Source organism: Trichinella spiralis (genome assembly GCF_000181795.1).
Source record: "Trichinella spiralis strain ISS 195 chromosome Unknown Scfld2, whole genome shotgun sequence".
Classification (NCBI taxonomy): domain Eukaryota; kingdom Metazoa; phylum Nematoda; class Enoplea; order Trichinellida; family Trichinellidae; genus Trichinella; species Trichinella spiralis.
This window is the reverse complement of record NW_003526941.1, coordinates 11,062,200-11,085,901: the sequence shown is the minus strand read 5'-3', so window position 1 is coordinate 11,085,901 and position 23,702 is coordinate 11,062,200. Positions and strand designations below refer to the sequence as shown.

The following is a 23,702-nucleotide window of genomic DNA, read 5'->3' as shown; positions in this document are numbered from 1 at the left end:
ACAATTTCTTCTCACAGCGCAGTCGCCAAAAATGCCCAAATATAAATAAGCCAGTCTTCATATTCACCAAAAAATTGTCCTACTGTAAACATTAAAATTAATTTATCACGTCATCAATTAATAAATAAAAAATAATAATAATAACACAATATTGCTCTATATTTAAGTTTGTGTTGCTCTTCCACGTATGTTTTATGTACCTTTAGATAAATGTACTTTTTATAATGCTTGACTTTTTTCAACAAAATACAGTATCTTCAAGTTTTCTTGATAGACAAATTTTAAGAAAAATCTTGTTATATAATAAAATGTATTTGAAAGTTGAATAAAGTATGTTTTGGAAGGTTAAACAGATAATTAAGCCGGTGAAAGAATGAACTTCTTCTGTTCGATGTTCAATTCAATTCTACGTAGCTTTCCAATTTGATGATAGTTCCAGTTAGAGAGTGTTTATATTATTTTATAGTTTTTACTTACTGTTTAGAGTTTACTACCATGTCTGACAATTGGGCTGTTGATATGATAAATGACCTCTGGAAATCTAAAGACAAAATTCCTCAATATCGAGTAAGTATTCATTCGTTTAAACATTTTTGGGTATTATACATTTGCATAATAACAAAGTGTGACATGAAATGACATATATACATGTGTGTGTGCTTTTCGTTTAAAGTATGACGGGATGAGAATGGTATTTGAGGAGATGAAAACTTTGTATCAATCGAATCAGGTTGATGTGTAAGCAGATATTTTCAGTTTCAAAAATTGCAAATCAATGCATGTTTCTTTTTTTTTCAATACAGAAAAGCCGCTATAGAAGGTGATACAGAATTGCACACAGTGATTCAAGCAAGACATCTCAGTATCCAACGAAACAAGCGTTGCTTGACAGCTTATTTGTACAATCGCCTGGTTCGTTTGAAGCAACTTCGTTGGAAAGCAGGTAGCGTTCTGTCGGCTGAAGTGCGAACAAATCTTTCTGAACAAGAGGTAAAATTCGATCACATTCGATATATATCCACACACTGACTTTGGATTTCAGATAGAATGGTTTCAAAATTACAACCAAATTTTGGCAAAGTACATGCTCAATGTAGACAGTGATGGTATGCTGGATTTGACGTTGAATACACAGCCTCCGAAGCACATCTATGCGAGAGTTAGAAATTTTTTTCGCTTTTCCTGTTTGTTGGCTTTAATGTTGCAACAATTTTTAAAGGTGCGCTGTGTAAAGCATTATGGAATTTTCGAAACCGAAGACGGCCATCAATTCAACCTCTGCGAAGATTCTGAACACTACATGCTGCGTTATGATTGCCAGCAGTTGATCAATCAAGGTGTGCTGAAATATGTTCCGAATGAATGAAAACATTTTTACATTTAATATTACGCATATTGGTGTGCAAAAATGCAAAAAAGCATCAGGGCAGAGTATCTATCATATTCAATTAAACGACAATTATCCAAGTAATTTTTGTTTGATTTACCCCATTGAAGGGTACTTCCATTCGTGAATTGGACTGCGGGTCGATTTGACAGCCAAATGAGATACCCATTTCAACACATAATAAGGTCCACCAGCTTTGTCGTTTGTTCCAGATTTTCGCGATCCACCGAACGGCTGCTGACCAACAACCGCACCGGTGCATTTGTCATTCACGTAAAAATTGCCGCAAGCTTCTCGCAAATCCATGCGAGCTTGCTTTATAAAATTCCTTAAAAGAACATCAAATAATTGTAATAAACTTTTTTTTCAAGTATATTCTGTCAAAATAAAAATACGTACATATCTTGGGCAAAAATAGCACCAGTTAGCGCATATTCGGTTGAATCTTTGATCGACGCCAACACTTCATCGCACTGCGCATCGGGATACGTGATCACAGTAAGAACAGGACCAAAAATTTCCTTAACATGTCACAAAAGATGAAATCAATCATCATCAAGTGCAGTTTAATAATTTTTGTCCACACTCACTTCTTTCATAATTCTGTCATTCGGATCTGAGCACAGCAGTAGAGTTGGATGGATGAAATAGCCTTTTTCGTCATCATAATCACCACCGTACAGTAGTTTCAAGGATGGACTGGATTTTGCATGCTCAATATAGCTGCAGATGTTCTCAAATGCAGGACGGTCAATAACAGCCGACATGAAGACGCTGTAGTCACGTGGCTGAAAATGTAAAACTGATGCAAAATTGTTGATTATTTTATTATAGAATAAAAATTTACATCTCCAATTTTGATTTCTTTGCAAATTTCAATCAAAGCATCTTTAAACTCGGGCCACATACTCTGCGGTAAATACAGGCGTGAACATGCAGAACACTTCTGCCCTTGGTATTCAAAAGCCGCTCTAGCTGTGCACGCGACGGCCGTTTTGAAATCAGCCGAATGGTGAATAAAATGAAAATTTTTTCCTCCGCATTCTAAAATCACAAACAAATCAGTTACTTTTCAATAATGTACAATTTAGCATAATTTCAATTACCTCCAGAAAGTCTGGGAAAATTGTCATAATTTTCAACATTGTTGCCAACTACTTTCCAAATGTGTTGAAAAACTGGCAAACTGCCAACAAAGCCGACGCCAGCTAAATGCCTGTTAGACAGCACAACTTGGCCGAAAATTTCCGATTGGGAAGGTATAAAATTAATTACACCATCAGGCAAGCCAGCTTCGCGCAATATTTGAAATGAAATGTAGTTGCTAAGCATTGCTGTTCTAGCTGGTTTCCATAAAACTACATTACCCTTGAAAAAATTAAATTTCCAACAACAACAACAACAACGGTAATAATAATAATAATTCAACAAACCATCAAAGCTGGGCAACTGCTCATGTTGCTACCAATTGCGGTAAAATTGAATGGCGAAATGGCGGCAACAAATCCTTGCAAACCACGAAAAAGCAGCTCATTTTGAATATCATTCGACGAAATTAGACGTACTTTTTCCAATTGCAACGCATAATAGGCGTTGAATCGCCAAAAATCGACAAGCTCACAAGCGGCATCAATTTCCGCTTGTACAACAGTTTTTCCCTGTTCAATAAATAAATTTACAAGCGAATTTAAATTTCAAAAAAAATAAACAACAAACTATGCTTCCTACTTGTCCAAGCATGGTGGCCGCATTCAGATCCATTCTGTATTTGGTGGAGGCTAAATCGGCGGCTTTGAAAAATATTTCGGCGCGCTTTTCAAGGGGCATTCGTTCCCAAGCCAAACGACTTTCCAATGCTACATCGATGGCTTTTCGGATCAAATTCTGATGAGAAGAAATATTTTAATTAATGAGAAAAAAAATATATATATATATTCCTTCTGAAACAATTAGAAAAGACAAAATTCACTGCACATACTTTGTCGCAAACTGCAACTCGAGCTAACACTGCTTTATGATCAAACGGCTAAAAAATGATAAGCATTGCAAAAAAATAATATAAATTTAAAAAAAGAAATCAAACTTACCATACGTTGCTCAGCGGTGAAGCCACAGTCGAACATTTCATTGCCAATAACGGCATGTATGTTGTTCACCTGCTTTGTCAAACGTGCAAGTGCTTGATCAAGTTGAATTCTCTCATCGCTTGCCGGAGCGTAGCTGAGCACCGGTTCGTTTTGAGGTGTTTTCAAAAATTCTGCCGAAGTAAGCGTTCTATAATTTCATTGATAAAATAAAAAATTATTTTCTCTGACAATTCAATTCTGATAATTGAACTGAAGTTAATTTTCATTAAAATAAAAATAAATCATTTGGCTAAATGGAAAATATTGTCTACCTGAAAAATGTTCGTAAAGCAAGTCTTGAGCCGCTAATCATCTTCTTCATTGGATTGAACATCGGCGTCATCACTATGTAGAAAAGTGAACAACTTTTCCCAGTTTTCAATGGTTCTTTGGAAAAGAACTTGAAAAACAACAACAACTGAATTTCATATTTATTAATTTATTTATTTCGATGCAAAATAAATGCGAAATACAATTGAAATTTACAATGTTGAACAACATTCAACATTCATACTTTTCAGATACATCAAAAAGCATTCTGTAGCTTAAATCAAAAACAAATTCATCATAATAACACTTTTGACATAAATTTCGTTAATATTTTAAATTTATATTTGGCAATAAATTTACATTGATAATGAATAATAAAACGTAAAGTTATAAAATGTCTCAATTTTTTACAGTAATCTTGGAATAATCAAGTTTAGATTTGCATATATCACTGCGAAAAGAAAGTAGAAAAATACCAACTGCACATTGCTGTCCAAAGGAACGTATCACAAAGCGCTTCTTAAAAATAAAATATAAAAAAAGTTTAATTATCAATATCATTTTACAAAATATCAACATAATGTTTGTTCGGTGTTGTTTAATAACAATAATGTTGATTAATAATATAATAGCAGTAATTTTCGTAGAAGTGATGCCGTTTATTTGACAAGAATTAAGTGTAAACTTTAAAACGAACGTCTGAAATTCAATTTTCAAAAAATAAAAAATAGCTTGCGATTCTTGCTCATTTGAGCTCTGCTTGCATTTTTCAATCTGCTTCAACTTCAATTTCTTCTTCCGTTTCTTCTTCAACAACTGGCGAACCCTCGTCGGACTTTACCTCATTATCTGACCACTGATTATTATTATCCTTAGCCGGTGGTTGATTGCTCTGATCAGTATCCAATTTTTTCTCGCCTAAAATGAATAATAATCAATAAAAAAACAATAAAAAACCACTACTAAAACCATGAATGACTTTTGTCGACAAAATTACCAGCAGTATCGTCAACATGTTTTTCTGCTTCTGCTTCTTCGTCGTCGTCGTCGTCTTCCTCTTCAATTGGATTTACAATCATCGAACGAGCACTCTAAATAATAAATACAGTCCAAATCAACCAGGCGAGACAATTATCTGTTAATAATGAAATTAAAAATAACAATGTTTTTACCAATGCAGCCAATTCTTGATCATTGAAATCCCTGTAACGGACGATTAAACGTGAATTCGGTACAGCACTGTGCACGTGACCATCTTTCACTCTGCGACGATTCAAACGTACTCTGCAAAACAATCAATATTTAAAATCACAAAATAAAATTCATAATCAAAAAACAAACCGATCACCTAGTTTCCAATTCATTATAATAAGCACGTCCATCACGGAAGGAGAAAAAATGATTCTCCTCATATCCCACTGAAGCTTTGTTCTTGACCGACCAATTGTACTCCCGCAATAGTTTAAAATCAAAACTAAAAATTGAAATCAATATTATTTTTAAAAAATAATAAATCAAACAAATATATCAAAAATAATACGGCGTGCTCAAATCCATTTCACTAATATCTTTTCCTTCAACCGATTTCAACTTTCGAATAGTTTCTAACGTTGGCACAAAATACGCCACAAATTGTTCGCCTTTTTCATCCATCATACCCCTTTGAGAAAAAAACAACAAAAAATAGTTTATTCGCATTTCATATAAAGTTTACTGTACCGAATCATAGCTCTGCAAATTTGATCGGTAGCCAAAGTTTCTTCTAATGATGTTTTATCACGTGGAGCTGGATCAACGTCAAATATAACTTGAGCAAAAGGATACTTCCAAGCCTTGAAAAATTAAATTAAATTTAAATTAAACTTTTAAATAAAACAAACAACTCACATCAAAATCTGGTAACAAAGGCAACTCTTCCACTGCATAAACATCGCGTTTGCTGAAATGTTCACGCACTGGCTTTTTTGCATCTTCAAAAGTCTTGTTGATGGCAGTGAGTTGGCTTTCTCGGTCGCGATACAAAGAAGCTTCTTTCAACACTTTTTGAATGTGATAGCCGAGTCTGAAATTTCGTCACACACACATTACACACTTTTGGATCAATTAATATTTAAAATAAATAAATAAACATATTTATAACTGTACAGAAAAATAATCAAAATATATACTTTGTTTCTTGACGTTCCGTTTGAACGCCAAACCGACTATAATCCGTTGAAATATATTCAGTTCTTCTCATCCACGGTACAGCTTTTGTTCCGTGACGACTCCTAAAAAATAAAACAAACAGAACATTCAAATATTTTCAGTAACAACAAACTTTTCTATTTAAATTGATAAATTTACTTCTTCATAGTTGACAATAATGTATCTTCATCTGAGCAGAGCAATTCATCAGTGGGATGCAATTGCACAGGTTCTGAACGATTAATTTTTCATAATAATACTAATAATTTCAAACATACCGTTCGGATTCGGCTCGTATTTATCAATCAAAACAAGATCAATGAAAATTCCAACATCATCTTCCGTCACAAGTTCGCCAGTGTATGCGCGTTCCATCATCGTTGTTTCGTACTTGACGTGCCGATCGGCAGGAAATGGGTGTGGCAAAAATTTCGCCTCAAACGGCACATCAGGCAGCGTGTTCGAGTACATCGGTTTAAACGGCATATCATATCTAGATAAAAAAAAATTGAATGCTGATTATTGTTTCTTTTAATGTGCACATTTTTTCAACATCACACCTCACTTCATTTCTCGAAGTTGAATTGACGCTTCGACCGTTTGACGTGCCCGGCTGGTGGAGGTTGTTTTTATTTACGGCGGACATCTTGGAAAAACTTGAGCTATAAAATAAAATCAAAAGCAATACGTATTACAACTTTACACGCGAAAATACTTTCCGTAATTATCTTTTATGGAAAAACATTCATAAAATTAAGAAAATAAAAAGCTGTTAAATGTTTAAAAAAAAGATTTTTTTTATTCTTTACATAATTCACAATGACGGAAGAAGTGCTAGAAAATAAATGTTCTAGAAAATAATGGATGCTACTTTACAAAACTGACAAACTGATCACTTACTTGTTTATCTCAGCGTAAAGCACTCTGACAATAAATTGCCTACAGTATACGTGATAATCAGTACATAATGTACAATTTTCTTTATAAAAAAAGTTCAATAGAGAAAAACTATATATAAATTTAAAGTACATCTCGCATATTATTTTTATTTAAAAATTTTAATCCATTAACAAATTTGTCAAAAAAAAATATTTATATTCGTCCAGCCAGGTCATTGCTCATTGATTAGCCATTTTCGCCTGTGTTGTGATTGGTTGGTTGAATGATCGATTTCTTTGTTTGCAAAAACTACTGCTCTGCATGCTGCATGCATGTAGCGAATAATGAATTCATTGCCCCAAAGCATTGATGATGATTAAAATGAAAAAAGAAACTTGACTTTACACAAATTCACCTTTATCATTTGAAATGAATAATAAATAAATTATCCGCACATACTGCTTACTTTTAAGTTTATCATTTGTTTATTTGTAAAATGTAGGCAAAATTTCTGTTTATTTGTTTGTTGGTTTGTACTATTTTACCACAACTGCTGCTGTTGGTTATGAATTATTGAATGGAAAATGGAACTAACAACAACAACAACGATAATAAATTTGATCAAAATTTCAATTTAAGCATTTTATTCTGTTCTGGTATATACATATATAGTTGTTTTTGTTTCATTTTATTAAACTTTAAACTTGCTGATGTGTGATTCAATTGAGACGCGACCTGGAAAATGCGACAACCATCGGCTTGCCGTGCAATATGTAGCCGTTGCAAGATTGCAACGCGGCCTCGGCTTCTTCAACGGAACCAAAAGCCAAAAACGCCTGCCCATGCAGACGTCCCGTCTGGATCACTTTGACGTGGAATTGGTGTTCGGATTCGGCATTTTGGACAAAATTGCCAAAAATGCGCCTCATCTCCGCATCGGTAACACGTTTGGACAAATTTTTCACGTACAGACGAGAACAACGCTCGCCGGGGCTGTAGTTCTTGAACGCCGGCAAAAGCTTCATCTGCTCTTGGTCAACGCGATTGCGTTGGATTTCTTCGACGCTGATCAGCGGCAATGATAGTTCAGCAGCTTTGATGGCACCGGAAAATTCACCACCGCCAATGTCGGCTTTTTCTTTCGGCAAAGGTGCCGGGCCGAATGTGCCGAAACCACCGGAGCAGTGGAGAAGGGTGGGACCGCCGTCGGCGGGCAGTGGTCGCAAGTGGACAGTAGGGAACTGCAAAGCGGGACGCTTGGTCGCCGCTGACCGTGGAACAACGCCCACAGTTCTGGGGGCTAATTTCGCTGGCAGTATTCCACTTCTGATGGCTCGGATTTGCTTTTTCAAGTGATCACGGTCGGCCGAGCCGATCGACTGCTTCTCAGCAACCCAACAACGGCCGGTTAGCTCTGTTTCGGGAAGGTCGTCTTCCATGTCCGCGACAATCCACTGGTCATCGTCGTCGTCGAACGGACAAGGCAAGCAGAGCTTGTTCATCAGATGCAATACCTGCGTGTAGAATTCGGGGTACTTTTCCAAACACCACGAGATCCGACGCAAAGCCAACCGATTGGGCCGAGGGTAACGGTAGGCCAGTTGACTGACGGTGGGGCATTTTTGCTCGACCATGCAACGCGCCAACTGCTGCTCCAAGCTTCCCCGAAGCTCTTCCGAGGCGCAACTGCTGCCAGCCGAATCCCAAACGGTCGGTATGCAATGGCGATCCTCCGCCCTGGCCCAAGTGACAACCAATCTACTTCCTACCACATTCAACTGATGCAACTGAAGCAGGGCAACTCTCGCCTCTTGGACACTTCGAAATGAAGCAAACGCGCAATGCTTCAACGGACCGTCAGAGCTCATCACTCGAACCCGACAAGCGCCAAACTGTGACAACAAACTCATCTTGTCCGAATCGGTCAGACAAGCCGGCAGATGACGCACAAGCAATGTACAATTCAACGTATCTACATAGGAAAAGGTGGATGTGATCATTTCTGAAACATTCACAAAGCAAAATCACCTATGAACAACAAATCAGTAGTTTAAAGAATTTTTAAAAGAAATAAATAAATAATAACAAAAGAAATATGATCATGATGACAATGGCAATAAATACATATATACAAATATACATATACATATAATATACATGCAGCAGGTTTTCCGCTGATGCTTTTTATTATAAAACATCTTTGACAATCACTGACTACTGATAATTTAAAAAAAACAAAATTTATTAAATAAGATCTGCTTGTAAAAGATTCATCTTGGGCATTCAGCAACGTGGTAAAGTGGTACTAGACGTGTAAAAGTAAAAAAAAGAGGAAGGGGAAAGGGGAGAGAAAACAATCATGAGCTGTTGTTCAGCTCTTGTTATTTTTGTCCTCGGTAAAGCTGATGAAGGGAGAGGCTAAAATTGGAATTCATGTAATAATCGCCATCGCTTGCCGGCGGACTCAGACGTATTAGCCACGGCTTGGATTTCGGTTCCGCTGTATAAAGGGAAATTTGAAGTGAACAGAAAAGAAAAATCAAACACAACTGCTTACAAATAACCGGAGTAATCTCGGGCTGATTCAACAATTCAGGCTCTCGTTTTATCGAAACACTTCGACCGTTCAGTGCTCGACTGATTGCACCGCCGGATATAGAGCTCGTCCGTTGCAACGCGACCGGAGATGCAACTGGCGGATCCACTTCCTTTGAAAACCGATCCTCATCCTGGAAAATGCTCATCATCAATTTATAAAAGACAACCAAACAATTTCACATTTATTACCGGCATCGTGAGATTGTCAATATTGATCTCACGAGCCAAATCTCTAACCAGAAACACGTCAATCGGTAGTTCTTCACTTTTAACCAACAACGCGTACACTGTAGTATCATTCTCACTCTGAAAAGAAATAAAAAAAATACTCTCCCTTCTTCTTTAATATTATTACAATTACAGTATTGAAATTTCATCATCACTGACATCAAATGAAACGGATCAAAATGTACAAAAACAACACAAAAAAATCATGTGTTACTTTCTTAAAAACTGACTCGCCCTGTTTATTTAGCAACATTGCTGAAACATTGAAAAGGTGTTGTTCAAAATATTTTTTAAAAAAATTTCTTTTTTTTAATCTTACGCTATTTCCCCAAATATAAAATCACCTTGTACGGAAAAGGCACTTCCAGATCAGTACCAGTATCTGCTTTGATAGCAAATACTGTCGACCCGGGAATATATGCGGCCAACTCTTTTTCATTTACGTAGTAAGCATCGGAATTGTTGTCAGCTTCAATGACGTTTTTTATACTCTAAAAATTATCATCATTTTTAATCTGCAAAACAAGCACATGCTGGTTGTTTGTCTGCTGTTTGCGTTTAAATTTTAAGAAGCAAAAGTAAAAACAATCGCATAAACATCGCATGTACCTGTTTCAACCATTTGATATGACTGTCCAAGCTGCGTTCGACTCGTTCTTGTTCCGTCAATTCGAGTTTCAAATTGAACAGCGCCTCTGTGGCGGATGGGTTCAGTTCACCCAGCTTGCCAACTGCTCCACCTCTGAGAATGATCCCATTTTAATTAAAATTAAAAAGTGAATAAATTAATTATTCACTGATTATTAATTGAAATTCAAACTCACTTCCACTGCACGCTGTTCTTTGACTTCTTTTCAATCAATCCGACACCTTCCAAAACGTTTGTAATATCATAAATGCGTCGCTTCTGCTTCACTTTCAGTCGATCAGCAGCCTAACATATGAAAAAAAATATTTAACAAAAAAAAATCAACAGCCAGAAGCAATCTGTGCTAATATAAATTTAAAAATAATCAAATAAATTAAAATAAATTTCACGAGCAAATTCAAAATTAACTTACAACGTTCAAATCAACAACACCATCTTTGGCTTCTTGGAGAACTTTCAAGAATTTCTGAGTCAACAAGCCCAACGATTTTTCAGCGCGAGCACCAATTGGCGAAGAGTGACCATAAGCACCGGGTTCTACAACATCATCGAATTCTTCATCATCTGACATCATGATTATAAGGCAAAACAATCCACAAATGTCGTCTCAGCAATATGTCGTTTTCAATAACACTATAAACAGTTAAGAGTACTAAAGTAACAACCGATGGATTACTGTATTTGTTGATAAATTCACTGACCCAGTTGAATTTTAATTTATTCAACTGAAAATTACAACAATAATTATTGTTTTTAATTTTTTAACTGATATTTAAATTTTAAAACATATTTTAATATCCATTAACAAAAATGTATTCCCATTGACTACAGTAATAGTGGATAGTAATACTAAACAAAAGAAAATTTCTTCTCCTTAAATTTCACTACCAATTTGAAATTTTCAGTCATTTCGACAATTCGCAAGTCAATATATTAGAATTCAGTGAATTTATTTTTAAAATACAAAATTGCACCATTGCAGAAGTTATAGGTGACACTTCAGAGAAGAAAAAAAAGAAAGAAGTAACCTTCATCGCATCTCACTGAAAGATACGTAAACATTTTCAACTGGCTCAATTTTCATGTCACTGAAGGCGGTCATCAAATCTCCGGCAATGCGGTGATAACGAAGCAACGTTTGCTCTGACAACGGTGGATGCGTGAGCGCCATCTCCACCGACGTCACAGCACCCAAGATCATGCTTGACGACATCTGGTGAAATGGAGGTGAGCCGCTCAAATGGCTCAACGTTAAATTGTAACGACGTGCTCGGTCTATGTGTTCCCGTGTTTCTGTCGTTTCCGCGTCCAACGTCCCAATGTCAATGACATCCCGTTTGGTTTGGAGTACAATTTTCGTCATTGTCGACTCGTCATCTTCAACGGACGGAATTGATTCGGATTTTTGCACAAACGAGTCACAAATTTCACTTGTGCACGAACTGAAATATGCATCACACATTAAAATCATCCTCAACAAGTTTCAACAAACTTCTCCCATGCCTGGACGGATAACCTTCCTGTTCTTCGGATATGATGTGAAATTTGTCCTCATCTGTCTTAGAACTTGTTCTTTGGCGGCGGCAGCAGCAGCACAACAAAGAAGCAGCATTTACCGGCATTGGGAGTCGTTGGCAAAATTTTCTCCTTTAATTAATAAGCCTGACCAGTGAAAGCGAACTGAACATCAACGCAAATTGAAGCTGCTGCATTCATTCGACATTTTCTGAAAATGTTAAACTGTTTCTGAAATTCAAATTTTAATTTATCGCGTTTTAAAAACAAGACGTAAACAAGTGAAAACAGTAAAAAAATATCACAATCCTATTAACATTGATTCGAACGTGCAAGAATTTTATACCATTGCAGTATAAACACAATCAAGTCTGCACAACAGTTGTTCAATTGTTCATATGCAAGTTGAAACTATTAAATTAGAAATGTATAACTTTTGAGTTGCCGTACAATCTGAAAAAAATTGTAATAAAGTAAAAATGAAACATTATAAATACTTAATTTAAAGAAAATGAATGAATCGACCAGTACTTGTGCAATAGATAAGCTTTTCAATTGTTTAAAACGAGGGGATAATTTTTGATATTTACACACAAAATAAACATTGACATGTAATAAGTAAATAAGATGCATTGTAACATCTTGACATATGTATATGTATACCTTATTGACAATTTTGCTTGCATTAAAAAAACTAAATGTACCACATGTTCCATAGTTTATAAATTAATTTACTAACCATCAAAAAAGCAAAACAGCGTAATTTGCTTGTAGTATGTGATGAAATTCATTGGCTAAAACTGAAATGCCGAAGAAAAGTGAATTTCTTTTTCCAACTTACAGTAATGAAAATCAAGTAATGTTAATACAGTTCAACATACATTCAATGTGATTATTTTTATTTTTTTTCAATATAAATGTAAATCATAAATCACTTCTGATCACTATTATGATATTTTTTTAAAAAAAATTGCCTACAGTCTGCTGCTGCTAACTGCTGCCGTCGGTCATTGCTTTTTTCTCAATTACGCGCGCACTGGCAGCATAACTAGCCACCAGTCTGTCACAATTGATCGATGCAGTGAATTGCAAAAAATTAAATTTTTTTTAGTTAACAAATAAAAAACATATTACTCGAACTGTTTGGGAAAGCGATTGCGGCCAGTGAATTCATTCATCACCATGTATGTACACAATTTGACCGACAACTGGCAGATTGAATGGAAAAAAAGCAACAACATATGCAGAGTAGAATGACAAGCAGATCAATTTTTTTCGCATCATATGCAAGTGTCACCAAATATTTATATAAATTTAGTTGACGAAGTTTGAAACTCTCTATTGTGTGTGTGCGTACACGCACCTTTGCAGTTGAAAAGCATTTCATTAATTTTGTTGACATGTTGAATGCTTAAAAAAGCAAGAATGAACGAACGAATAAATGAATGAATGTATGAATGATAAATGTCTCTTTTTTTTCCATTTGCATTTGAAATAGTAGTTTAAAATTTTGCATCAAATAATGACCAGCTAGTAAATAGTATGTAGGTGGGTGAGATATTTTTGAAAAATTGTCAAAACAAGTATTTCTTGATTGATTCTGTCTGTGCAAAAACGTAGGCTAAAGTGTAGGTGGTGAAGACTTGTTTTCACTTTTGGCCTTCGAAAATTGCTGCTTTGGCAAAAATTTATGCAAAAATTGTCCACCAATATCTGTCGAACGTTCGAAGGGATATTTGAATAATGGATTCTGTTTTCTCGATTATTATGTACAGAATTCATTCATTCATTATTTATTAATATTGATGATCATCATCATTATCATCATTTATTTCAAAATGACAATATATTAATAATAACAAAACAATTGACAAAAAGAAAAGGTCGAAAGTGTGACACAGAGCGGTTGACAATATACACGGATAACGTTGAGGAAGGGAAGGGGAGGGACAATCCGCACGTGCACGCACACTTGCTTGTCCAATTCCACATTATCATTATCATTTTTTAATAAAAATATAAAACGGTCAATCAAAAAAAATTTTCATTTTCTCCAACAATTGAGAAAACAAGCTCGGTTATTAGTTAGCTAGCCAATTCGGCACAGCCACACAATGATGAATGGAATAAAGCTCTTCTTCGATGGTGTAAACCCAGTATTATAATTGAAAAAATACCATCTTCTCTGTTCAACGAACAATAATAATTAGTGTGTAAATGTAACAAACAATTGTCAAGAGGGAAAAAAGAGGACGAGTAGAAAATAAAATTTTTTAAAAAAAAAGAGGTGAAAAATTTAGAATATACCAAGAATAAAACAGACATGATAATAAAAATAAATACACAAATAAATAAATATACCCTGCTTGTTTGTATGTGTGCTTTGTTGTATTTGCATTGCTTGTGTTGAATAATTTGCAAGAAGAATGCCTGTGTGTGTGTGTGTGTGTGGTGTCGTCGGTCAGTGCCAGTATGGCTGCACGGAACGAATGTGGAACCTGCCACAATCGATTAGGTACGAACAACAAATGGCCACTTTTCATATCAATCATCAATCAATCAATCAGTCAGTCAGTCAATCAATAGATGTGTATTTTTTTTCTACTAAAATTTCCACTTGTTCATTAAAAAAAATTTGCTTCGTTGTTGTTGTTGTTGTATGTGGATTGTTGCAAACATCTTTCACAAATGATTGACAGGATAATGTCTGGCATAACCGCCGGCACTGGCACCGGCACCGCTGCTCACATCCGTGTGGGATTTGATGATGATCGCTTCGGTGGGCACGTAGAGCGGCTTGCCGCCGTGCGTGGCGCCAACGATGGTCCGACGGTCGCCTCTGGAGGCGGGTCTGCAACAGCAAAGACGCAAGCAGAAACGCTTCCAAGAGTCCAACGTTTTCGGCGACCAGATCCAAATGCCGGACGTGATGCCGACCACCAGGCACATGAAATACTTCAACACGGCAATGCTGAATTCGGGCTTGGTCGGCTGATGAGCACGGCCGGTGGCCAGGGCGCAGTCCGGACCTTGGCACGTGATCCCAATTTCCCAAAGCACTCGGTAGTGTTGCTCGTAGAAATAGCAGCCGATCAGTATGGTCGCCGGTATTGTGTAGAGCACGCTGAAAATGCCAATTCGAACCATCAGCTTTTCGAGCTTTTCAATTTTCGACAAGCCCTGCTGCTGTTTGACAATATGATGGATGCGTACCAACGAGACGAAGCCGGCCATCAGAAAGAACACGCCCAACACCAGGTAGGCGAACAGTGGTCCGAGGACGAACCAGCGCAACCAGCTGACGTCGGTATTGCCGACGGAGCAGATGCCGCTGATCGGATCACCGTCCACGGCGGATAAGGCCAGAATGGCGACCGTTTTCACCGAAGGTAACGCCCAGGCGAACATGTGAAAGTACGGCGAATAGCCGCTTATGGCCTCGTTGCTCCACTTCAAGCCGGCAGCTAAGAACCACGTCAACGACAACACCACCCACCAAACTGAACTCGCCATGCTGAAAAAGTACGTCAACAAAAATACAACTGTACACACAGCGGCCGGACCGCTGCCACTGGAGCCGGTCCTTATAGCTGAACCGTCGCAGGCGACTGGATCGTGACCAACCACCAACCGGATTAAATATCCACCGCTTACCATGAGATAACAAAACGATAAGAAAATGATCGGCCTTTCCGGATAATGGAAACGATGCATGTCGATCAGAAAAGTCAAAACGGTGACCAGGGTCGACATGAAGCACAAAACTGCCCAAAGACCGATCCAAAACGTGACAAAGTGGTGATTTTCAGAGCTCATGAACAGACCACGACACGGATAAGTGCAATGCGAAACGTTGCCCACTTGGGCGTCCGAGCTGGCCACCGGCACGAACGGCGCCCTGCACTGGCACGAACATGCGAACCTCGACGTGGGCGACTGGTCGAACGTTGGAGGGCGTCGGCCGGTTGGTCGTACGGTAGACGAGCCAAAACCGGAGCCGGCGTTGTTGTTGCTGCTGCTCTGCTGTTGTTCAGTTTGGTTCGAATCCATGCACAACTGATCCGGCTGACCGAAGACCGGCAACTTGTCGCAGTCCAAATTCGGGGGCCATTCGAAACCGTACTGGCGCATCAGTGGCGCGCAGCCGGCCCTGGCCCGTTCGCATACCGACCTGCAGGCCGGCAACGGTTTCGGATAATCCGCTATGCAAATCGGCGTGTACATGCTGCAGAGGAAAAAACGCAAATCCGGACTGCAGTTGATTTCGACCAGCGGCCAGAACTGGTGCACTTCCATGCCGGCTTCTTCTTGGGTTTGGTGGTTGAATTGGTTGGGCATTTGGGTCATATTGTAGCCGATCGACTTGCACATCGGGATGCTGATCTCCTGACATCGTCGGTACTGGGCTTGTTGACCAGTGTTGGAGAAAGGTTTGCCGAACGCGACCACCGTAACTGCGTAATAAAGCTGCAGTGAGAACAGCATCGGCGTCAGCATGACGCGCGTCGTCAGTGGTCAATCTCTTCTTCTTTCTTTTTATTCCTCACTGTTGCTCTGTGCAGTCTTCTTATCCAAACAGCACCAGAGTTACCTGAAAATCAGAAGAAAAAAAACTAAATATTTTTTCAATATACAACAGTAATAATGACGATGATAAGCGAGCGAGTAATTTATGGGATAAATCAATTTTTCCCCTCCTCTTCCATGTTCGCTCGGTGGGAAAGCAGAACTGGCAATTGTTGTATCCGTAGAACAATTGCGAACGGTCTAAGGTCAAGGTGGTGACCAGTGTGAACGTGAACATATACAGTGACACGTTCGCTGTAGCAATTAATGTGCCTGACAGTGGACTGAAGCGAGAGAACCAGTGTCAGCAGAAATTGTCCATTTACTGATATAATAAGCGTGGAAGGTTTTTACCAAGCACGCCATGCATCGACCAACGTGCTGCGTTATATGAATTATTAAGCATAAGTTGATTATCCGATGGTGGTCGCAATTAGCTATCAAAGTGAAACCAAAGCAGCAGCAGCAGCAGCAGCAGAAAGTAGGCAAGCAAGCAAGCAAGCAAGCAAGCTAACCAGCCAGCTTGCCCAGTCAGCCAAGCTAGAAGCTAGAAAATCGATCGCTTGCCAAGCTTTTGCCCGGCACTTGTCCAACTGAGGTGGAGTGGATAGAAATTCATTAGCCGAAACAGACAGCCGGCATAAGGTTGCAAAAATAAAGAATTATGAAGAAGCAAAATGGCAATAATATGCATGCATATAAATAAAATAGACGTGTACGCGCGTGTGTTCATCATTCATTGGCTTTTCAGAAATGCTTCATAGAAATATAATGCACACACTGCCCGGGGCTAATAACAATGAACGAAAATGAAGTAAGACCAGCAGATGTTGAACGTTGAAAATATGCCAAACTAATAATATATAACAATGATGATGATGATGATGATGCTGTTGGCTGATGCTTTTTATGCCAAGCATAGAGCAAACTACGCCCACGCAATCCCAATCAAAGAAGCAGTAAAGTTTGAACAGTCGGATCTGGGGGGGGGGAGGGTTTTCCATAGCGAAGGCGATGTTTGATATGTCAAAAAGTGAAAACGCCACTGCTGCGTTGCTCCGCCTCTAATGGCGAGTGGGCGTGGCAGTAGAAAACAGGAAACAAAATGGGTCACACACACACACAGTCTAATATAAAATGAGTAAAAAGCACAATGAAAAAATAATCGACCGGATAAAGATGTAAATTTATAGGAAAAAATTGATTATTTTCGTGAGGATAATTTTTTTTGAAAAAACAAACATAACATAACATAAATAAGAAATTATTAAACGTTTTTAAAAAAATATTGTTGTATAAATGGACGTTAAACTGAAGCTTCAATGACGAGTTGGTTGGTCTCTAACCGCACAGCAACAACAACAAGAATAACAAGAAAAACATGACGACGACGAAAGCAGACGAACATGTTTTAACAGCTAGCTTAGCTTGGCTTAGTTAGCTGGTTAGTCAGTTAGCTAACTTAGCTATCCAGCAAATCAGTTAGTTAGTTAATTGAAATTTATGAATCATTTCAATGTATACAATAATGAATTTTTATAAAATACAAAAAAAACAGTTTAAAAAATTAATAATAATAATAATAATTCCTACCTATATAAAAATGAAGAAAATTTGAAATTTGAAATCAATAATAATGAAAATAATTAAATAATATAGTGTTGTGCGTATGTGTGTGCAGAAGAGTAAAGAGTAAAGAGAAAAGAGAAAGAAGAAGAAGAAGAAGAAGAGAAAAGGGAAAAACCTGTTTATTTAGCAAATGGAAAGACAAGAGCTCAGAGAATATTGACACTGCTAGGCTTTCAATCGAACGAGTTGTCAAATTCGATTCCATCGGTCGCGTCAAAATTGAGCCACGTCAAAGCATTGCTTATAGACAACAGTGATTTTTCCAAAATATCCACCGTATACAGAAAATCAACAATCAAATTTAGTCAAAATTCTCTAATATGCGAGTAATTATTATATTATTTGCATTTTATTTAAAATTTTAAAGCTTACTTTAAAAAAATAAAACCAACTTTTCCGCTTGACCTGCTTGATATAGACGTGAGAGAGAGAGAGAGAGAGGAGAAATAATAATAATAATAATTATTATTATTAATAATTTGCACGACTGAAAAATTTCCAAAACTCACTGACCGACCGACCAGCAGACATGACCGCTGCTACTGCTAGTGCAACTATGAAATGATTAGTCTGGATGGCCCCAGTCGAACAGATTATTAAGCTGTGCTAGTAGTAGTAGTAGTAGGAGCACTATTATTAGCTGTGGCTGTTGTTGTAGTTAAATGTTTGCTCAGTCCGAGTGCCAAGTGGCGAGAGAGGAAGAAACGGTTCGGTCAACGGGCAGCAGATTGAGGGTCGACTGGACGTCATGTGGTGCCGGTCAGCAGCGCGCGAAAAGGGCGGAGTCCCAGGAACAAGGCCAGCGGTTAGAATGACCACGAACATTCGGTCGACCAGGAAAACAATGACCACTACAAAAAGGGTTCATTGTTTGCCGGCTGGCGACCATTGTCCCGTCGACCTGTTTACACGGGACTAATTGGCTGTGCGAAAATTGACCAAGCTTTGTACTAGCTGAACAATAAGCCAATGAGTAGCAATTTTTTCGTCCCGCCATTTTTTTTCCTATTTGTTCGTTTGGGGCAAGTGGCAGTAGCAGGATGAAGAAGAAGAGGAGGAGGAGGAGCATAAGCATAAAGTAAGCTTCCATGTTAGCCGGGTCACGCATGGAAAACCTGGAACTGTCACCGCAGGACATATCGATATTGAATTGATGCCCGCAACGACGACGACGACGACGGACCGCCCCCTTTTTCCGCTATTCATCCTCTATTTTGACAACCACGCTGACACTAACCGCCGTCATTGACAAATGATGAACGCACCTAATTCGACCTTTTCAACAAAAATTCCCAACCTATCTATACATTACTATTATTATTATTATTATTATTATTGTGGAAAATAATTGCAATAAAAGTAAGTAATAAATGACCATGAACTTTACATTTTTACCAAATAATTGGAATGCTGATTTCTGGAAACATTTTTTCACAAATGTGAACTATGCAAGTGTAAAACGATTAATTATTATTACTATTATTATTATCACATTTCGACGTGTTAGCGGATTAATTTTTCTTCTTCATTTATTGAATGGAATAAAAAAAGAAAAACAAACGAGCTATTCATACGGTAAATGACGACAGTAAACTGTAATAATATTTTTTTTCCAATTTCACAATCATATGAATATTTTATTTGAATTTATAAAATTTAAATAATTAATACTCACAGTGAATTATTGATGCTGAACGATGATTGTTGAAATTGGAATAAATTGACCAACAAACAACAACGCGACGGTGGTAATAATTGTGTGGATGTTCATTTTTGGTGAACTGAAAAATGCTTATTGACACGTCAATTGATGGAAGAAATAAATGCTGACAGTGTTGTTGTAAAAATGTGCGTAAAGTGAAGAGAAATTCAATTTTCGCGTCGTCGACCTTGGCAAAAATTCCTACCACTACGTTCACTGGACAACAATATATTTGCGTGATTTGTATGAAAATCAACAACACAACATCGACCGACCGGTCTTTAAAAATCAAATCTCACAATGATCACAAGTAAATTTATCAAATAAAAAATATATATTAATTTATATTGTTGTTTTGAGAAGAAAAGGATTTTTTTTCTCTCTCTCGCCAAAACTATTATTTATTTATTATTATTATTATTAATTGTGAAAAAGAAATAATAACTCACTTCGATATAAGAAATAAAAATGAACGCAAAATAGATCGATCAGAAATTTATGCCAAAGTGGAAAAAATGCATATAAGCTTGCCTACTTGCTTGCTTGCTTGCTCTGCACCAGGCGGAAGTGAGTGAAAATGAAACTGCCGACTGGAGCTCGAATTTCTCTATTGAAATTTATTCAATCTACACTGAAAAATAATATACAACTATAATCACTGACTGATCAACGTTGCACGACAGATAAATTTTATTATTTTCAAAATAATCCAGAAAATTAGTAATTATTTTCACTGAGAATGTTTTTTTCCCTCGTCTTATAGTTGACGTGATCATGCTAAATTTATATATATATTTTTTTTTTCTTTCTGAGACCAACGCGTAAAAGACCTTTTCAACAATGTTGAATTGCAAATTTAGTAACATGGGAGAAAAAAAACCCGTCAACGGTTGGTTGTTGTAAGCAAACAAAGAGAAAAAAATGTAAATTCAAATGACAAAATATTTTCCCCTTTTTGTCGAAGAAAATTCATAAATTATATTGCACTGTGACAGTTGTTGAAAGAATTATCAATGGCGGCATTCACGTTCGACGAAATAATATTTCTCCATTAATTGAATAATGCATTTTTTATGAAAAATATCAATAATTTCATCCGAAAATATTGATTATTAATTTTTTTCAAAAAAAACTATTGTCAAAAAACAAAACAAATAAAAGAAAAAAAATTAAATCCATCTTATCATAATCGACTTACTGTAATGTGGTGTTATTTGTAAAGTTGTGTAAAATTAATTGACAAATAAGAGAAATTTTGCGGCATCAATCAAATTGCACTGAAGAAAGCTGATGATGATGGAAATTATAGTACCGAATTAGCTTGGTTGATATATGTTCGAATGAGCAAAGTTGAAATTATTTATATGAACAAAATGGCTCGCTTGGGCCTGCTCTGCTTGGTTGGGGCTGACGAGAGACAACGAACGAACGAGAGAAGAAAAATCACACAGAGAGAATGAGAATGAGAGAAATTCACAAAGTGTGAGCAAACAAGCAAAAAGCCTGTTTACTGCTGCTGTTGGCAAGAATTCAAATGACAGCATTCAAAGGAATCACATTCGATAATAATAATAATAATAATAGAACAAACCGAAATGTAAAATGATGAAAATATATTCATTGGATATTGTCGAAAAAGTGAATTGAATTTCTCATTCATACAAGCAAGCTAATATTGGAATCCGGATGTGCTACTGGGGCAAATTGTTCGATAACCGTATTGTTTGATTAGCAATACTGTTGTTTGCCAACAATGCAAATTTGCATTGTTGCCAAGTGAGTTGGACATTTTTTGCAATCACCAACCACCATTTCACAGCCAGCCAGCCAGCCAGCAGCAGCAGCACAACAAACAACACGTTACTTTTGAAACATCTGCTCATTGTCTGCTTAGTCACTTTTAGCTGAAATTTTGATAAATATGCGGATGGATATTTTTTGTCAATTTCAATCAATAAAAACGCCACCAGCTTTTCAATTCGATTGAAAAGAATGGAAAAATTTGTTGCTTTATATTCACTTTCTCACGATCATTTTATTTGGGATTTTTTTTTCTCAAAAGAAAAGAAAAAATTTCAACTGAGGTATGAAATTGAATTTACGAATAAATAAAACAAACTCTATTTGCTTTTCAACAATAATACGTGGAAATAATATTTTGAATTTTTCTACTGCAAACAATTATCATTGTTGTTTAGCTGTTCCAACGGTTGACGTAGAATTGTTTACGTTTGAAATGTGGAAAATTGGATGGGAAAAAAAATAGTTTTTTCTTCATCAAAAAATATGACGAGTATGATGAGGAGAAAACAGATTGCAAAATTTGTTCATTTGTCACCATATTATAGAGCATGTGAGATGACGAAAGTAGAAATGTAAATTTCATGTTTTCCGGGTCAAGGTGTGACCATTGTCACCACACTCTGGTCAAGTGTTTGTCGATGATAAGGAGATCGACCTTGGATCAAGCTTTGGGATATTTTTCTCATCAACTTCAATTATCAATACTCTACTGCTGAAAGCTGTGTATTTTGGATGATGTGCTTTCAACACATCTGAATAAATAAAGCTGCTGTTGCTGCTGAATTTGGCGACAGATGGTCGACACTTTTCAATTAAACGAAATAGAAGAAATACCAGAAGAGTCAGCAGCCAAGAAGAGGTTGAATTTGAAAAACTGACGCTGCTCATCAACTTCAACCAGCTAAACAGCTAGTTAGCTAGCAATTTTTCCAACTCTCTTCAATCGAACAACAACAACAACTTATTTAAATTTCTCTTTTTCTTCGTAATAGAAGAAACAAACAAAATTTCACTTTACAAAAATGATATATTTTCACTGTAACATTAGTACTTTATTATTATTTGTTCAATTGATGGATCATGTGCAAAAAAACCAACTGTACTACTGTACATGTCACGTGTTGTACACAACACCTTTAACATTTTGAATTTAATTTAAAAAAACTGAAACTGAATAAATGAAATTTTAATCATAAACTGTGGATCAGAAAATGCAAGATAAATTTGGTGCAATTTCAGAAAGATGTATTAGTTTTATATGGTTTTTAATTTTATATTAAAAAAAATTTAAACTTGCTGTTAATTTGTAATGAATTTTAATTTCTGGTGCATTTTTGATTATTTATGTCAAATGTAATTTCAGAAAATCCAGGTTCCAATTTTGACGTTGACACGATTTTTCTGTGCGCAACTTTTGCTGCCCATCGAGCGCAGCAGATTGTTGTCAACGATAGTTCTCAGTTTACAAGGCACTTTTGGAGCCTGTCTCTGCAGAGAGTGCAAAGTCTGCTGACAAATTTGCCCACTTTGTTAGCGATCGGATCTTAGACCACTCCCCAGGGCAAGCTGGCGATCAATATCCTGTCACACGTGCTGAACGGACGAAGATTGACATGCCCGAGTGGGCGGATAATGATTGCAAATAGCCGCGTTCAATGAAACCAGTAAAAGTCAAAGAAGAATACTAGTTTGCAATATATATATATACATTTGTTTGGGAATTTATTCAAAATTAATGCAAAATAAACTTAAATTCTTTAATTAATACAATTTGTAGAATTTCGTTGTTCAGTAAATTCAAGCTCGGTTACTAATTTTAAAGAAAGCATACTTACAATAAGGCTTCATTAACAGGTTTCTCGTGTTTGGGAAAGAAACTGTTTCTACTTATTAGCGTAATAAACGTGGCTTCGTCGATACTTTACTTAATTAGTGATTAGTGAAAATTCAAGCAACAGAAAAATTCATTTCTCATCGTTCGTTCGTTAAATTTTCTTCAAAACCGCTGAACAAATTTAATTGATATACTATTCTGTTTTTAATTTTCCAATAAGATACTTGAAAATTTTTTTTACAAATTCAATCCTATCGTCAATAATAATGTTTCGTTTTGCAAATAAACAACTAATCCTGAAAATACAATCTTACTCCACACACTTACAG

General features: G+C 36.7%; 5 protein-coding genes across 5 annotated transcripts; 1 reads left to right on the top strand and 4 right to left on the bottom strand.

The window, feature by feature from the left end:
* Positions 1–859: 859 nt before the first annotated feature.
* On the bottom strand, positions 860–6,616 carry Tsp_07872 (1-pyrroline-5-carboxylate dehydrogenase). Its single transcript, XM_003381287.1, has 24 exons — positions 6,531–6,616; positions 6,249–6,463; positions 6,130–6,202; positions 5,952–6,053; positions 5,671–5,845; positions 5,503–5,615; positions 5,324–5,443; positions 5,132–5,257; positions 4,956–5,067; positions 4,781–4,874; positions 4,568–4,701; positions 4,390–4,482; positions 4,264–4,302; positions 3,786–3,931; positions 3,475–3,661; positions 3,366–3,413; positions 3,104–3,271; positions 2,821–3,045; positions 2,494–2,755; positions 2,235–2,431; positions 1,978–2,175; positions 1,787–1,908; positions 1,488–1,715; positions 860–1,193 (listed from the first exon to the last, which is right to left on the bottom strand). Exons 1-24 carry the CDS (start codon positions 6,614–6,616, stop codon positions 860–862), a joined length of 3,597 nt encoding a protein of 1,198 aa, XP_003381335.1.
* Positions 6,617–7,568: 952 nt separating this feature from the next.
* On the bottom strand, positions 7,569–12,040 carry Tsp_07873 (transcription factor E2F5). Its single transcript, XM_003381286.1, has 9 exons — positions 12,006–12,040; positions 11,369–11,766; positions 10,737–10,888; positions 10,500–10,609; positions 10,285–10,417; positions 10,020–10,166; positions 9,637–9,753; positions 9,314–9,578; positions 7,569–8,851 (listed from the first exon to the last, which is right to left on the bottom strand). Exons 1-9 carry the CDS (start codon positions 12,038–12,040, stop codon positions 7,569–7,571), a joined length of 2,640 nt encoding a protein of 879 aa, XP_003381334.1.
* A 2,481-nt stretch (positions 12,041–14,521) lies between these two features.
* Tsp_07874 (frizzled-8) lies at positions 14,522–16,336 on the bottom strand. Its single transcript, XM_003381285.1, has one exon. It carries the CDS (start codon positions 16,334–16,336, stop codon positions 14,522–14,524), a length of 1,815 nt encoding a protein of 604 aa, XP_003381333.1.
* Positions 16,337–18,794: 2,458 nt separating this feature from the next.
* Tsp_07875 (hypothetical protein) lies at positions 18,795–19,172 on the bottom strand. The gene has a single exon (XM_003381284.1). It carries the CDS (start codon positions 19,170–19,172, stop codon positions 18,795–18,797), a length of 378 nt encoding a protein of 125 aa, XP_003381332.1.
* Positions 19,173–22,750: 3,578 nt separating this feature from the next.
* Positions 22,751–23,185, top strand: Tsp_07876 (conserved hypothetical protein). The gene is made up of 3 exons (XM_003381283.1): positions 22,751–22,790; positions 22,903–22,992; positions 23,034–23,185. Exons 1-3 carry the CDS (start codon positions 22,751–22,753, stop codon positions 23,183–23,185), a joined length of 282 nt encoding a protein of 93 aa, XP_003381331.1.
* The last annotated feature ends 517 nt before the right edge of the window (positions 23,186–23,702 follow it).

Excerpts from the sequence above, each read along its gene's own strand:
- Tsp_07872 (XM_003381287.1), bottom strand. The coding sequence starts at position 6,616 with ATGTCCGCCGTAAATAAAAACAACCTCCACCAGCCGGGCACGTCAAAC. Across the intron at positions 5,846-5,951 it reads ACGGAACGTCAAGAAACAAA|ACTCGGCTATCACATTCAAA; the intron begins GTATATATTTTG and ends ACGAAATTTCAG. Across the intron at positions 4,303-4,389 it reads TATTATTAATCAACATTATT|AAGCGCTTTGTGATACGTTC; the intron begins GTTATTAAACAA and ends TTTATTTTTAAG.
- Tsp_07876 (XM_003381283.1), top strand. The coding sequence starts at position 22,751 with ATGCAAGATAAATTTGGTGCAATTTCAGAAAGATGTATTA. Across the intron at positions 22,791-22,902 it reads AATTTCAGAAAGATGTATTA|AAAATCCAGGTTCCAATTTT; the intron begins GTTTTATATGGT and ends ATGTAATTTCAG. Across the intron at positions 22,993-23,033 it reads GCAGATTGTTGTCAACGATA|AGAGTGCAAAGTCTGCTGAC; the intron begins GTTCTCAGTTTA and ends CTGTCTCTGCAG.
- Tsp_07873 (XM_003381286.1), bottom strand. The coding sequence starts at position 12,040 with ATGAATGCAGCAGCTTCAATTTGCGTTGATGTTCA. Across the intron at positions 9,754-10,019 it reads AAGTGCCTTTTCCGTACAAG|AGTGAGAATGATACTACAGT; the intron begins GTGATTTTATAT and ends ATTTCTTTTCAG. Across the intron at positions 8,852-9,313 it reads GCCGTGGCTAATACGTCTGA|AAATGATCACATCCACCTTT; the intron begins GTCCGCCGGCAA and ends TGAATGTTTCAG.
- Tsp_07874 (XM_003381285.1), bottom strand. The coding sequence starts at position 16,336 with ATGCTGACGCCGATGCTGTTCTCACTGCAGCTTTATTACGCAGTTACG.
- Tsp_07875 (XM_003381284.1), bottom strand. The coding sequence starts at position 19,172 with ATGTCCTGCGGTGACAGTTCCAGGTTTTCCATGCGTGACCCGGCTAAC.